Source organism: Choloepus didactylus, chromosome 15 (genome assembly GCF_015220235.1).
Source record: "Choloepus didactylus isolate mChoDid1 chromosome 15, mChoDid1.pri, whole genome shotgun sequence".
NCBI lineage: Eukaryota > Metazoa > Chordata > Mammalia > Pilosa > Megalonychidae > Choloepus > Choloepus didactylus.
In genome coordinates, this window is record NC_051321.1 from 2,328,215 (window position 1) to 2,342,630 (window position 14,416).

The 14,416-nt window shown below is 49.8% G+C and overlaps 1 protein-coding gene across 1 annotated transcript in view; it reads left to right on the forward strand.

The window, feature by feature from the left end:
- The window catches only part of LOC119510916 (transcription elongation regulator 1-like protein), a 69,259-nt gene extending 55,423 nt beyond the window's left edge, over nt 1-13,836 (forward strand). Inside the window, exons 6-8 of the mRNA XM_037805344.1 lie at nt 4,730-4,819; nt 9,075-9,193; nt 12,299-13,836. Coding sequence (XP_037661272.1) covers nt 4,730-4,819; nt 9,075-9,193; nt 12,299-12,455 — 366 coding nt within the window. The 3' untranslated portion in view covers nt 12,456-13,836. The remainder of the gene's footprint in view (nt 1-4,729; nt 4,820-9,074; nt 9,194-12,298) is intronic.
- Nucleotides 13,837-14,416: the final 580 nt, after the last annotated feature.

Genomic DNA, 14,416 nt, shown 5'->3' on the forward strand with positions numbered 1-14,416 from the left:
AAGGCAGCAGAAGTTAAAGCTGGGGGCACGGCGGGGCCGGGCCAGGAGGCACTGGGTGCCTGGCAGTCTGGGGGAGCAGATAGAGGAGCAGCCATCACCTTCGTCCGGACAGGGGATGTTGCAGTGGTCAGGTGGCCGTTCCGCTACTGGTTCTGGAAAGATAATGTTCTTTCCCAGCTCACTGAGTCCCAGCTGGTTTTGCCCTCTGGAGATGGCAATCTCCTGCCACCTGTCACCTGCAGTGGTGACATCCATGGCTCAGGTAGAGCCACTGAGGGACTCTTGGCTGCAGAACACCTCTGCCCAGCCATCCCTGGCGCAGACCCTGACACCTGCCCAGCAGGGTGATGCCTGTGAGTTTTCATTTGATGGTGGCACCTGTAGGGCTTGTAAAGGGCTGTGATCCTATGGCCTCCGGGCCCTGCAGCCACATGCCCCCGGCTGCTCTCCCTCAGTCCCTTTCTTTCAAACAGCCAACTCTGGTCTCCTCCGTTGCAGAAATGGAGGGAATGGGTGGCACCTCACAGACTAATGACGAGTCAAAGGCATTGGGCCGGCATTTCCCCAAGATGGTCTGCTGTCCTGGGCTGCCAGCCGCTGAGTGGATCTGAAGGGAAGAGGGGGCGGCTGTCTGCCCAGCCCCTGGTGGCCCACCGCCCACGTCCTCGGGATCCCAGCTGGGGGGAGGGCTGATGCTCAAAGCGTGCATTAAACAGAGAATCCACACGTGCTGCTGGGTGGGGACAGTCAGTCCTAAGACCATGTCAACAACACCAGCAATACTGACTCCCACGCAGAGAGACGGCCCCGGCACCCACGACTCGGCCTGGGTCTCTGAGCTGACGTGCGCGTGACACCATGGGCGCCGGGTGCCCGACAGTTGGAGTGAGACGCCGAGACAACAGGACCCACTTCAGGGAGGGGAATGGAATCCATCCATCATGCAGGCACTTGCAGGGAAGGCTGTGTTTCCACAGGTAAGGGTGTAAGAGACGACTGAGGAATTCAGCTGCTCAAGGATCAAGTCGTGTGAAACCTCCAGAAGATCAAAGAAATGTTAGTGAGGCAGGTGACAGAGGTGGCCACTGAGAGACGGCGTCTGCATACGAGAGAAGTCGTAGCGGGTGGTAGCCTGGGGAGCCTGCTGTGAAGGCAGAAGTCCAGGGTGCCCCCGAGACCCCTGCCGCCCGTCGTCCACGGTCTCCGCAGTCCTTGCTGCCCGGTGATGTTCCCTCGTGTCGGGTGAGACCCGGCCCCGGGGCTGCCAGGGGAGACTCTCCTGCTGGCTTTGAGGAGGCAAAACGCCGTGTTGCAGGGGACACAGGTGGAATCCAGGAGCTGAGACCCTCTCGGCTGATCCCCAGCAAGGCAGGGCCGCAGTCAGCAGCCACAGGAACCGAATTCTGGCAACAACCGTGAGGTGGGAAAGGCACCCCGAGCCCCGAGCATCCGACTCGACTGAAGCGCCGGCCCGCTCCTGAGCAGGGACCCGGCTCTGCCTCGACTGGACTCCTGACTCGGAAAACTGCGATAATGCCTTTGTGTTGCTTTAGCTTCTGATTCCATGGTAATTTGTTGTGCGGAAAGAGAAAACAACATACTTGCCCACGTGTTTGTCAAAGAGAAAGATCAAACTTGCCTCTGCTTGAGGGACAGTCGTCCTCTCCCGGGTCATTCCGGAAGGCTGGTCATCCCAGTGGTGGTGTCCATGGTGTGTGTGTGTGTGTGTGTGTGTGTGTGTGTGTGTGTGTGTACACGTGCTGCCCCCCAAAATGAACTTGTGGGCAAAATAACTGGGTACACAAGTGCAGGTTGGTAGGACTCTCATCAGAAGTGACTTATAAGTGTTCCTTATAACTGCAGTTATCAAGTGTCCTTGGGGGGGAGCTCCGTCCCCCCACTTGGAGGTCAGTGAAGGGTCCTGTTTCACAAGGACCCCCCAGGCTTTCCCCAGCACTAGCCTCCATCACGGGTTCCACTCCCAGGCCACCCCTCTCTCAAGCACCGCACCCTCACCCTTCTCCAAGCTTCCAGAGCATTTGTCAGCGTGTCGGGTAACATGATAAGGTCCGTTTTGTGTATTTTTGTAGAGATGGCTTCCTTTACCTTCTAGAGAGATTAAACTCCCCTCTGGATTTTATAGCCTTTGGCTATATATTATGATTTTTAAGTATATCTTATTATACATTTCAAACTTCAAAAATGCTCAGGAAGCTGGTGGAGTTAGTTATGTGAAGCCGATTCCTAAGCCTCCTCCAGCTCCCAGCAGAGTTCGAGATTCGAACCTTCCAGGGTGCCCCAGCTCCCACCAGGTGGACGCTGCCCCTTTGACTGAGCGGGATTGTGGTTGGTCGAACCTCTCCCCGTCACAGCCCCAAATCCTCATGTGGTCAGTGGTGCCCTGTCAGAGGAACACAGAGTCATTCCGACGGGACACTTTCCCAGCTAGACCTACCCCTGTCCCGGCGATAGATCGTCTTGCCGAGGCCAGCCCAGCCAGCAAACAAGACCATGCACGTGACCAAGAGGGCTTTGATTCTGATCATTGAAGATAGAGATTGGCAGCAAATAAAATAGTCCCATCTGTCACGAGGTGCCAAAAAAGCACGTGTGCGCTGACACGGTGTCTCTAACAAAGAATGTGAGTGGGGCTCTGTTTCCATGTGCTGCCCACTGGCTTCCCCTCCCCACCGTGCCCGGCCCGGGAGGCACTCCGCAGCATGCGCGTCAGGCTCCTCCTCCCCCGTTGCCCTCACAGGAACACCCAGGATCCCCCACGAGTCTCGGGGCGCCCTGCGTGCCTTCCCCCAGCTCTCCTGCTGCTTCCTCTGTGGGATCCCTCACCCTCCACCACGATCCCCCACTGCCACAGTTGACGAGTCCCTGCACCTGCACCATGGATTGCCCCTGGATCATCACCCAGCCTCCTCCAGAACCAGGAGGAGCATCTGAGCCCCCAAATCCAGCCCTGCCCCCGGCTGTCTGGAAACCTGCCCCCAGGCTGAGGCTGATGCCCATTCTCGGTGCCCCCAGCCCACGGGTGTGAGACTGCTGGGACACTCAGCGCCTCTCAGGAGACCACTGTCACTTACGTGCCATATCCCAGACCACAGGCTGCCCAGTGTCAGAGGCCTGAACTGATCTTCTCAGAATGTCCGGCACCCGGCACGGAGCCTGAGGCAGAGTCCGCGGATGTTTATGTTTTCAATTGAATGAATTGTTTTACAGTGACTTAAACATGCCTTGCTCTGTCTGCTGAAAGCATCTAGAAGCAAATATCAGTAGCACAAGCACACCCAGCATCCAGATTTGGGTTCCTAACTGGAACCAGGGCCCCTTGGAGGAGTGCCTAAGGCGGGGCATGAACCAGGTAAGCCAGGGGCGTCTTGTGGTAAGGAAGTGCTCGGAAAATTCACGACGATGGGGGCATGTCCCGGGGACACAGGAGCCAACAGACAGAGCTCCCAGAGCCAAAGCTGGGACAGTTTGAGCAACAAAATAAACAATATTGTAGTACTTTATTATCCAAAAATGAAATACATATCCAAAAGTCCATACTGATATAGATAGATGATTGAATATATAAATATGTGAGGGAAAAATGGACAAATCCCCCATCCAGAAGAATTCATATAACTTCTGTAGCTAAGCCTCCCTTCAAGGACGTGAGCATGACTTCCCGGCTGCAGCGGTGCCTGCCTTCCTGCCAAGCGCACAGCATGGAAAGGGGGAGAAAGGTCACGTCACAGCGGAGAGGACTGAGAAACACGGCCCCAGCCAGAGAAGCAAGGTCAACGTCAACATGATGGATCGTGTGGGCAGTTGGGAGCCTTGATACGATATGATAAAAATGGCATTTGACCTCCGTGGTCATCCTTCCAAAGCCCATCACCCAGTCTAATCATGAGGAAAACACCTTACTGACCTCGGTCCAGGGGCATGTGATAAAACACCTGAACAGTCTTCCTCCAAACTGTCAAAGCCACCTCAGACAGGGAAAGTCTGAGAAACTGTCATTGTCTAGTGGAACCTACAGAGATGTGATGACTCAATGGAATGTAGAATTCTGGAAGGGATCCTCGGGCAGGGAGAGGAAATTGGGAAGCAATTAAAGAGCTCTGAATAAAGTATGTACTTTAGTTAAGAATAATGTATTAATATTGGTTCAGTAGTCATGAAAAACAAACCATACTAATATGAGATGTTAACAATGTAGAAAGCTGCGTTAGGGTGTATGAGAACTCTGTAATACACAAATTTTCTGTAAATCTAAAACTAAGGTAAAGTAAAATAGTTTAATTTTTTATAACTGACATAGCTAAAAAGTGTTCAAATGTTGACAAAAAATCAACTAAAATTGCATTAAGTCTAACTTATCTGCAGCACATTGTCCTCTGTAATGATTTGCTGGGTTCCAGCACAGTTTACAAATATCATTTCTCCTTGAAGATGTGCCCTGCTGGGTGCTACACCTCCGCAGGCATGACCGGGGCTTTAGCTCAGGGGCTCGGGGCTCTGGAAGGTACCCAAGGAAGACTCAGTGTCATGAGTCTAGAAATTAAATTTCCTAATGCTCTAAATATCGATTTTCCTGGGGAGTTTGGCATGTCTAATGCTTTCCTACAACACTGCCTCATCGGGCCCATCGTCCATGAATGCATTCTTTACCATTGATCATTTCAGGCAAGCGTTAGATGCTAAAGCAACTCTATTGAATGTCTTTCTCCAGGTGTCAGCGTTTTCTACTTGGGAGAAAGAATTACATAAAATTGTGTTTGACCCACGCTATCTTCTGCTAAACTCTGAGGAACGAAAGCAGGTATGTCATGGTAGGACAAGATGACAACTCCAGAGACACAGCATTAAAATGACGCCTGCATGCCACGGTTGTGAACACGTTTCATTTAAAAACTGTCATCTTCTTATTTTGTTGTGCATGTGTGTGTGGAGTTGTTGTTAAAGACGGAGGGCTCCAGCGAGAATGGGGTGAGTTACAGGGATGGAGGAACCTTATTCTGGTCATTGTTCTTATCTGACCTTCTGATCTTGAGCCCATAAGACAAATACTCATTTTCAAAGATGTAATTAACAAATATTTAGGACATTTACCACATTGTGAATGAATACTAAAGATGCATAAGGTCTTAAAACAGCAACATGCTGGCGGGGTCAGGGAATGTTAGAAGCGTAACTAAAGGACAGAAGTTCTCGAAAGCAGGCACTCAGGAAAGCAAGACATAGGCTTGAGGTACGTGCCTGGAGGTCATTTTAAAGCGAGATTGGAAAGGGCCCTTCGCTGGCTGGTTTACCACTGAGGGTTCTGAGCCCAGCACTGTCTTCCAGACTGAACTGACAGACAGAGGGACACGCTGTGATGCCCGGGCCTCTGGAGGGCTTAGTTGTTGCCGGGCAGGGGTGGATGGCATCACGATGGCATGCACTTGTGCAGCCTTGGTGTGCCCAGCTGGGCCCCGAGTGGTCCGTGGAGCACACCCAAGGAGAGCCCTCAGACAGGTGCCAGAGCACCCAGTTTCCATGTCTCTGGCCCCAGCAGGTGCAGGTAAGAGGCCGCACCTCCCCTCCCTCTGCCCTCTGGGGGCAGAAATGATGCACACGCGGAGTGGACCATCATAAGGACCAGTGAAAACAGAAGCACCCAGAGTTATTTCTGAGAGGAGGGTTCTGCCTTCACATTCCTGGACAGCCTCCATTTGATTTTTGGGACAGCAGAATTCAGCAAAGCCCTGGGCTAGGAGTATGGACATTGCAATTTTACTTTTAATCTGTCGTTGGTTCATGAAGCCCCTTTAGGGACGTGCCTTAGGTGATGTCGATGAAGCACTGGCAAAGCCGAGCCTCAGGCATGTGGGTCCTCGTTGTGGGACCCCACGCACCCCCGTGGAACTGCACATGTCCCTCAGGAGGCTCGGGGTGGGGACCGTGGGCCTGTGATGGGCTTGCACAATTCGCCCACATCAGTAACCCAGAAATTGGATCCCCTGAGAAGTTGGAATGACTTCTCTTTTGTGGCCTTCCAGCTGAGTTTCAGTTTCCAGAAAAAAAAAAAAATTCTGAAAATCTGTGAAATATGCTAGCAATGACTCAAAATAACACCAGAATAGAATAAGATGAGTTGGAGCAGTGTACTTTATTCTATAGCCAGGGAGTACTATTTACCATCAGTACTATTTTACTCTCTTCTTGCAAGATTAAAAATCAAAAAGTTCAGCTCTTCAACTGTGAAGACACATAGTAAGAAGCCTGTTGATTTATGTGACAAAATCATTATATGCTGTAGTGAAGATCCACAAACTGGTTCTAATAACAATCATCGAATATGTGATTGGGTCTGCTTTGACATTGTTGTCGTTGAAACTCTCTGTTTCACCAATGAGGCCTCAGGGGCTGTTAGAGACCGTTAGCCTGTGCGAGGAAAGTTTCAGAAGTAAGACCCGTCACTGGCCCCCCTTCCCCGTGAACATGAGCCCGAGTTGTGACTGGTCTCTCCCAGCGAACCCACCCATTGCTGAGGACACGTCCCTAGCCCTGCATGGAGAGTGACCCGGGAACCCAGCTGCTCGGGGCGCCGGCTGAACTGAGCAGGTTCCTGGGCAGTGCCGGTGTCCCACCCTCCTGATGTCCCGGGACACAGACATCCTGCAAGACTCACCTGAGCAAGCTCGGCGTGGTCAGGTCAGAGCCGCCTGTGCCCAGTGGAGCCTGCCCGGGCTGTGAGGGTCCTGCCCTCGCCTGGATGTGTCCCCTGCAGACAGATCCCAGGCTGGGGTGTCGACTCCCGGAGAAATCACCCAGAAGGAAGCATCAGGCCTGTCCTACCATAACCCCAACTTGGGTCCAGAGACAGCCCCAGGAGGAAGGGAAGGGAGCTGCCCTAACTGGCTGGTGGCATCCGCAGAGCATTGGGTTAAATGCCTGCATTTGAAGAGGAGCTCAGCCTGCACCAGAGAAGAAAGACCGCGGTTTACCCAAGGAGCGGGGCTGAAGCTGAGCTGACGGAAGAGGCAGTGGCTGAACCCTCTTCACAAAGCTCGGTCCCGTTTGACTATAAATCAGGTCTGCACGGGAGCTGCTGTCACGCCATGCATTGGCAGGGAAACTGAGGCACACGGTGTGGGAAATGCAGGCAGCCCCCCTGGGCCGGGAGGGAGCAGAGCCTGAGCCTGAGCTGGGGAGGAGGTGCTGATCAGACCCATTTCTATGGGAATGAACAGCATTTCACTTTATTACTCTAGAACATGCCGGAGCAAGTTAATGCCCAATTATACATTTTTAAGAAGTCATGTCCCACTTCGTATGAAACTGGTAGAATTTGCTAAAGATCTTTTTACTTAGCATTTAATTAGAGCATTATAAATAAAGTCACAGAAAAAAAGAGAGAACAGTATGATTCAGTGGATAAATGGGTTTTGGCAGAGATAAAAGCAGGTATTTCTGATAGCTCTGACCCTATTGCCAGGCAGTGTTCCAACTCAGATTTTAAATTAATAGAACACTATTCTGACTAATGATGGAGCCTCCAGTTTGTGTTTGGATAGTAACCCTGCATTCACCTTTTTTATTAGTTTGAATTGGAAGACAACCTGAGAGCTTGCAGATTCCTATTTGCCTTCAAGGTGAAGTCAGCGAATTATATTCATTAAACATATATCCCCATGTTCTAAATTTAAGTCATTCATGAGTATTTCATTTTGCTGTTGTGACACCAGGAGATGAGTATCTTTCTGAATTTGTAATCCTCTAAACAATTTTGTTAATTGAAATAACATGACCGTGCCTTCTGAAATGGTAAAGTAAGGAGTTTTTTGTTTGTTTTTTCTAACCTGCCGCTGTCTGCATGTCCCCATCTTTATCCACTTGGCAGGAATTCGAGACCATCTGAATCCGTGCTGCCCAGAACATTTCTAATAATTCTGCAGTGGCCATGGATTGGCTTGGGACAGGATTGCTATTTATTGATCTGCTGGGATTGTATGTGGAATTGTTATTGATCTTTGTATGTATGTTTTTATAAGAGTTTAAATCATTTCCAGGTTATTTTCTTTTGAATATTCTTGCAGTTTGGATAGCATTAGGAAAGAGACAATTTCTCCCCCTCTTTGGCTTTGTAATCTGTAAGTGACAAATTCTCCAACACGGGAACAGTGAGAGTCCCCAGTGTGACCCAGGAGAGCATCAGTCTATGGGCGGTTCCAAAGAGACGGCCGCGGGTGCCGTGTTGGGTGCTGGGCTCCGGGAGAAATGTCCTGGGGCCCTGGACGGGGCCGCCTGCCAGAGACGCCCGTGTGCTTTGGACCGAGGATAGGCCTCCTGCCTGGGTGAGCATTCGTCACACTTCCCTGTAAACTGGGGGTGCGCGGCGTCCTGGACCGGGTCCCCTCGTTGGTGGTCCCTGCGGCCTCGCTGGAAGCCCTCGTGACACCCCAAGAAGAGTTGCACCCCCTCCATCGGGCTTCACCTGATGAGCCAGGACCTGAAAGTCAGCAGCAGGTTCCTTGGAGACCGGAGAGTGGCGAGTCAGAGGCTGGGTTTGTTTTCTCTTCACAAGTTAACATCTTTGTTGGAGAATCAAATGCTAATTGTGTTGACATCGGAGCTAATAGAACAAATTAGGTGCTCGAATGCAACACGCGTGTAACTGGCAGGTTGTGACAGTTGGCAAGACAACTCCAGGCTGCAGAGGCTGCTTGCTAAGTCCAAACCAGGGAAGACGCGGCACCCAGGGCTGGCATTTCCCTCATGTCCGCTGCTTCTGGGGGGGCTGCCGACTCACTCGCAGGGTTTCCCAAGCAGGGATGATGCGTTGATTGACCTGGAAATGGGGTCTGTACATGGAGAAACATATCAGGCCTCCTGGGAATCCAGGTTTGCTTATTCAGATCAGCTGGGTTCGCTGAGAACACCGCAATCGAAGAGCTGTTGCTTGTAGCTCCAGTGTAATGAAGAAGAAATGCTTGCCCCCAATTATTGCTATTTTTCATGTTGTGTTTGGAACACAGAATTTCATTTCTGATATGCTATTTTGTTATACTTTTCTTTTGTGCACGTGCTTTAAGATATTTGAACAGTTTGTCAAGACAAGAATAAAAGAAGAATACAAGGAAAAGAAAAGTAAATTGCTGCTAGCCAAAGAAGAATTCAGAAAACTTCTAGAGGAATCTAAAGTGTCACCCAGGTATGTAGAGAGAAAAGCCACAGGCAGTAATTTTACTAATTATTGTAATAAAATGTTTAAAGACTGTTTTGTTAAATCATGTAATCTAATCCAACATTCCATAAACATCAAAAATGTACTTTTTAGAGACCTGTTGCTTTCCCCTTGATTGTGTCGTTCGTGCGAGGAAAGCCAACCTCCCCCTTTCCCAAAAGCCCAACACGGGGTGCCGTTTGCTACTAAAATGCAGCTAATCACCTGTTTCCTGCCCTGCGTGGTTCTCAAAATTCCAGATCCCTGGTCCTTGACCTAAATAATGAATCATTTGTGAATCTTCATATGATGCTGCCTGTTAGTAATCTAGTGATCAAGGAGGAAAACCACAAAACAAGCAACAACTACAGCAAAATAAATCCAAATGATTCCCTCTTTCCAAATGTTTTGGCCTTTGGCTAAAGTACAAGAAGGGATCTGATATACCCAGGCAATGGAATAGACCAAGCCTGGTTGCCAGAACTTTCCTAAAATAATGATGTAGTATGCCCATTAAGTAAAACAAAATAATAGGGAAACGGATATTAGAAATTGGGGAAAAAATGCCTACGTTCAATTTTCCTTTTAAATTAGCCTTAATGGATTGACGTTTTAAATAATGAAAATGCACTGCTTTTAGGATTATAAAGCTACAGCTTTTTAAGTATAAAAATGATTGATTTAATGTATTTTTGTTTTAGATTGAGGCACACAGTATTGTTTTTTAAATGGACGTTGATTGGTGCTTTCTAACAAAGACGTGAGCTTCCGTTTTTCGGTTGTTCATTCACTTGGTCGATAATTGGGTAGCTTAAGCTAGTGTTAATTATGTCCTCATAAAAGCTTGCCAGCTATTTAAAGTGAAGTAACTTTCTGAATAGGAAATAAAAATAGTATGAATTCTCCCATCACAAAGTGCTAATCTGGAAAAGCAAACGTGTCGAACCGTGGCCCGTATGGCTTTGTGCGGCTCGAGAGCGTGCCCAGCCGTGGCCAGCCCGTGCCGACCCGGGGGAGAGGGGCTCAGCCTGAGGACTCGGCTCTGCAGCCCATGGTCTCGGGGCACGGCCTGGCCCTGGCCCCAGCTTGGTCACTGGACGTACCGGTGTGTCCGCGTCCTCGTCTGAAATGGGGCAGCAGCACTGACCACCCAGAGCGGCTGGAGGAGAGACCGTCCACACGTGAGGCCTGGGCAGAGCCCTCGCAGCTGGGAAGCACAGGCCCATCGCAGCTATTTTAGGAAGGCGTGTCACTGCCAGCCCTGTTTTCCCATCCTAAAATGTGCTCCATGAGCTGGCACGTTCCCCTCCCCATCCTAGGAACGCCAAGAGGAAAGGTCCAGAAGGTACTGAGTGATTTGGAAAGGGATCACACACAGAGAGAAACAAATTGGAAATTCACTAAGAAATCAGAAGACAGTTAAACTTACCCTTCTTTAAAAATTACATTTAATTTACAGGAGGCACAACTACTATAATTATAATCTTTAAAAAAGTTTTAAACATAGCAAAGTCTCAAAATTTTCCAAAACCATTTATTTTGGAACTTCTTTGCATTTTATTTCAACTGTTTCGTAGGAATCTTAGTAAAAAATATGCCCGTTTCGATTACTGCTCCCTAGATGGCCAGGTGAGCTTAAATCGGGCCTCGTGGGCATCCTAGAAACAGCCTCATCGTGGGGCAGCTCCTGAGGCTCCGCGGCCTGGCAACCTGAGAGTTCTGCAGCTGTGCTGGCTGCAGGCGACAATCCAGAGCCGGAAGGAAGGAGGGAGGGAAAGAAGGAAGGAAGGGAGGGAGGGAAAGAAGGAGGGATGAAACCAAAGAGAAGCAATTTTCTTCCAGAGAAATGTTCCACACAAGCATAGCTGACTATGAACGGGAAAGTGGCAATGCTTGGTGAGAACTTATGAAGATTAATAATTGTTTAGTGACAACAGTGAGAATGGGTCCTCTAATTACTCTGCTTATTTTCTAGCAGCCATATCAGTAAACTCTTGTTGTGCACAGATTTACAAATAGATATCGTGTTATAATTTAATACAAAATTAAACATCTGCAATGAAATAAAACGTTCTTTGACAAGAGAAAAGGAAGGGGTACCAAGAATCCCCCCGACAAGGAATTCCTACAGTACAGCTTTCCCAGACCCTCCTTTGGGCCACCCTCTCGGCCCCAGGTGGGCCGGCAGGCAGGGCGGCGTCATCAGCTCTGGACACTGGTCTGACCCCAAAACAATCAGCCCCCTCATGTGTGCCAGCTCCCCTGGGCCCCGGCTGCTCTGCAGTTCAAGCTGGAGAGGTTGGGAAGCCGTGGGCCTGCTTGGCTTGCAAAGGCTGTGTTTATCGCTGAGAAGGCACGTCCATGCTCCCTGCCTGTCCAGCTGCCCCGGCCCTTGAGCGTGGCCTTGCCAAGCCAGCCTGGCCTCAGTTGGGTTTTCTTACGGGGAACTCCCTGGCTCAGCAAGTATAGATTCACACAATCAATATTTGAGTGTTTTCTACCTGCCAGCCTCTGGGCTGGGAATTCCAAAAAGGAAATGGTGCTTCCACTTGATGGGGGAGAGAGGACTAGCAGAGTTAAAGTGCACATTAATGTTCGATAAGATCACAGCTGAGATGAGGGCCATCAGACAGAAATCCGCAGATTCACGGGCCTCTAGGATATGGTGTGTTTCCCTGAAGAAGGCCAGCCCGTCCTGGCTTCCAGTCACAGCAGCATTAACTGGGTGAAGAGAGGGTGCTCCTGCAAGAGGGAGCAGCATCTGCAAGAAGTAAGGAACAGAAGCTTCCGGGCTGGGCAGAGATGGGGTGGGGGGAGCTTGCAGAGGCAGGTAAGGACAAGGTCACTCCGGAGGCCACCTGGGTGTAGAGACAAGGGGGCTCTGCATGTTTGGCCAGGGCCCCAGCGTGGGGAGCAGGTGGGCCGTGGGGGGCACAGGCTGAGGGCAGTTCACTGCAACCCATAAACCTGCACCCCATGATTCAGAGGCTGGTGAGAGGCCTTTGTCCCACCTCAAGCAATCCCGACACATAATGCTGCAAAGACCCAACTCGCTCTCAGGGAACGTGTCTTAGGAAAATGTTTGTCTTTCAGAACCACATTTAAGGAATTTGCTGAGAAATACGGCCGGGATCAGAGGTTTCGACTTGTGCAAAAACGGAAGGACCAGGAACATTTTTTCAACCAATTCATACTTATTCTTAAGAAACGGGACAAAGAAAACAGACTGAGACTGCGGAAAATGAGATGAGTTGGTGAAAATTGCAGTAAGACATGTGGGCCAGTGCTGAGGCTGCGAGAGAGGCTGGGAGAAGATGCGGGAAGGACGGGGGCTCCCGGGGAAGGCCCTGAGCCAGGCCCACCGAGCCGGCGGAGCTGATCTGGGGCACTGCGGGATCGCGACTGTTTCATATTGAAGCTCTCTCTTTTGTACAACGTTCAGAGTTTGATGCATTTCTAATTGCCGTGATAGTCAACCCCTTAATTGCTTTAATTATGCAAATGACTTGTAATATACACAAATTATAAATCCACTGCAGGTTTGTAATTAAGCAGACACCGATTCCATCTATAACAATCTCAAGGCAATTTCATCATTTAGGCCAATTTCCTGAAACTTTTCTGGAAGTCTTTGTGGGTGACTTCAGTTTCCCAGGAGTCCAGTGGTGTTGGGAATCCCTGCTCCAGTGTCCCGCAGTCTCGTCTCGGTCTGGTTTTCTGCATCCTGTGATCGGGTTTTCTTTGTAAATCATTGTGTAGCATAGATCACTTACAGATTCCTAGGGGCGATGGCCCCGCTCTGCTCAGAGGGGCGTCCGGGCCGCAGAAGGGAGACGTCTGTCTGTCAGAGGTCCTACTGAAACAAAGAATTATTTTGTACAAAATCATCATATTAATACTTGAGTTATTTTTATCGTATGCCCAGAGTGTGCATGAGATTTTTCTCATCATCTTTGTATTAAAAAACTTAAAATTTTTTAAATTAATAAATATTTTAAACCAGTGTGTTTTTGTGGCTAAGATTTCCAATGCAACCTTCAGCGGTAGAATTGTGCTTCAACTACATAGATGCAGTAAAATATATATAATTGCAGATAGGAGCTGTGTAAGTACTCTTCAAACAAATCTTGATAGAAAACTTACTAGTTCAAGCATGGAACAGTGCTTGATAAACCTTCAACCGATCAATTATAAGTCTTTAAATTGTTGAACACCCATTTATTCATTTCAAGACTAACAAGCCCCTGTTCAGACACAGTGTATTTGCTAAGAGACACCCTCACACCTGCCTTCACCCTCGTGACCCACACAGTGACACTTTTGCTATACATGTTACAATGTAACCTCTTCCTCATGATATACTTTGGTCTTCACACCAGTATAGTTAGCAAATCACCTTCTATGATGGGTTATTTCTATGGGTGCCAACGCCATTCTATCTGTTTGCTTGCTTGCCTTGTTTTGTTTTTCCAAGTCTGTTCAACAGGTGAGTTTTCCTGATAATATTTGTAAAATTGGTAGGGAATGTGTTTCTTAAAACCGTTGATTCCCTTAGTGCGGGACACTGATTACGTGCTTTGACTTGGCGGGCCTGGGCTGGGGGACCTGATCAGCCCCTGGGGAGGGTGGTGGGCACGGGCGACAGCGCCCTCCACTGCCCCCCAGGCCTGGGAAAGTGAGGCCGGAGGCAGGCCCCATTTCCTCACCCAAAATACTACTGTTGGGAGAGGCTTGCCGGAGGGAACCGCCTTTTCCCCACCCCCTTATCTCGCCTGGACACTCCCCGTTGCCAGAGCAACTCCCCCACCGCCAGTGCGCATGCACAGTCACCGGAACTACTCCCGCCCCTTGTCTATCAACCTCCGCGCCCTCTCTGAACCAATCCAAGCCTTCGACCTCTACAGCTACCCCGCCCTCTAATCGCCCAATATAAGCTTGTGCTCTCGCCAAATAAAGCTCTCTCTCTCTCTTGGTTTCATCATCCCTCAAAGTACCGTGTCCTGCCTGTTCCTTCTCGCCGCCCTCCACACCTTGCACGCCCCCCCGCCGGGGACCTGGCCAAATCCCCCGCCTCGCCTTCGCCTCCGGGAAAGAGCCCCCGCCGCCGGTACCCTCAGAGCAAGCCTGGGAGCCTAGGATTTAGCAACCGGCCGCCACCCCCCCCCAGACGAATCAACTGCGACCGCACCTTAGGACATAATTGCACTTTTC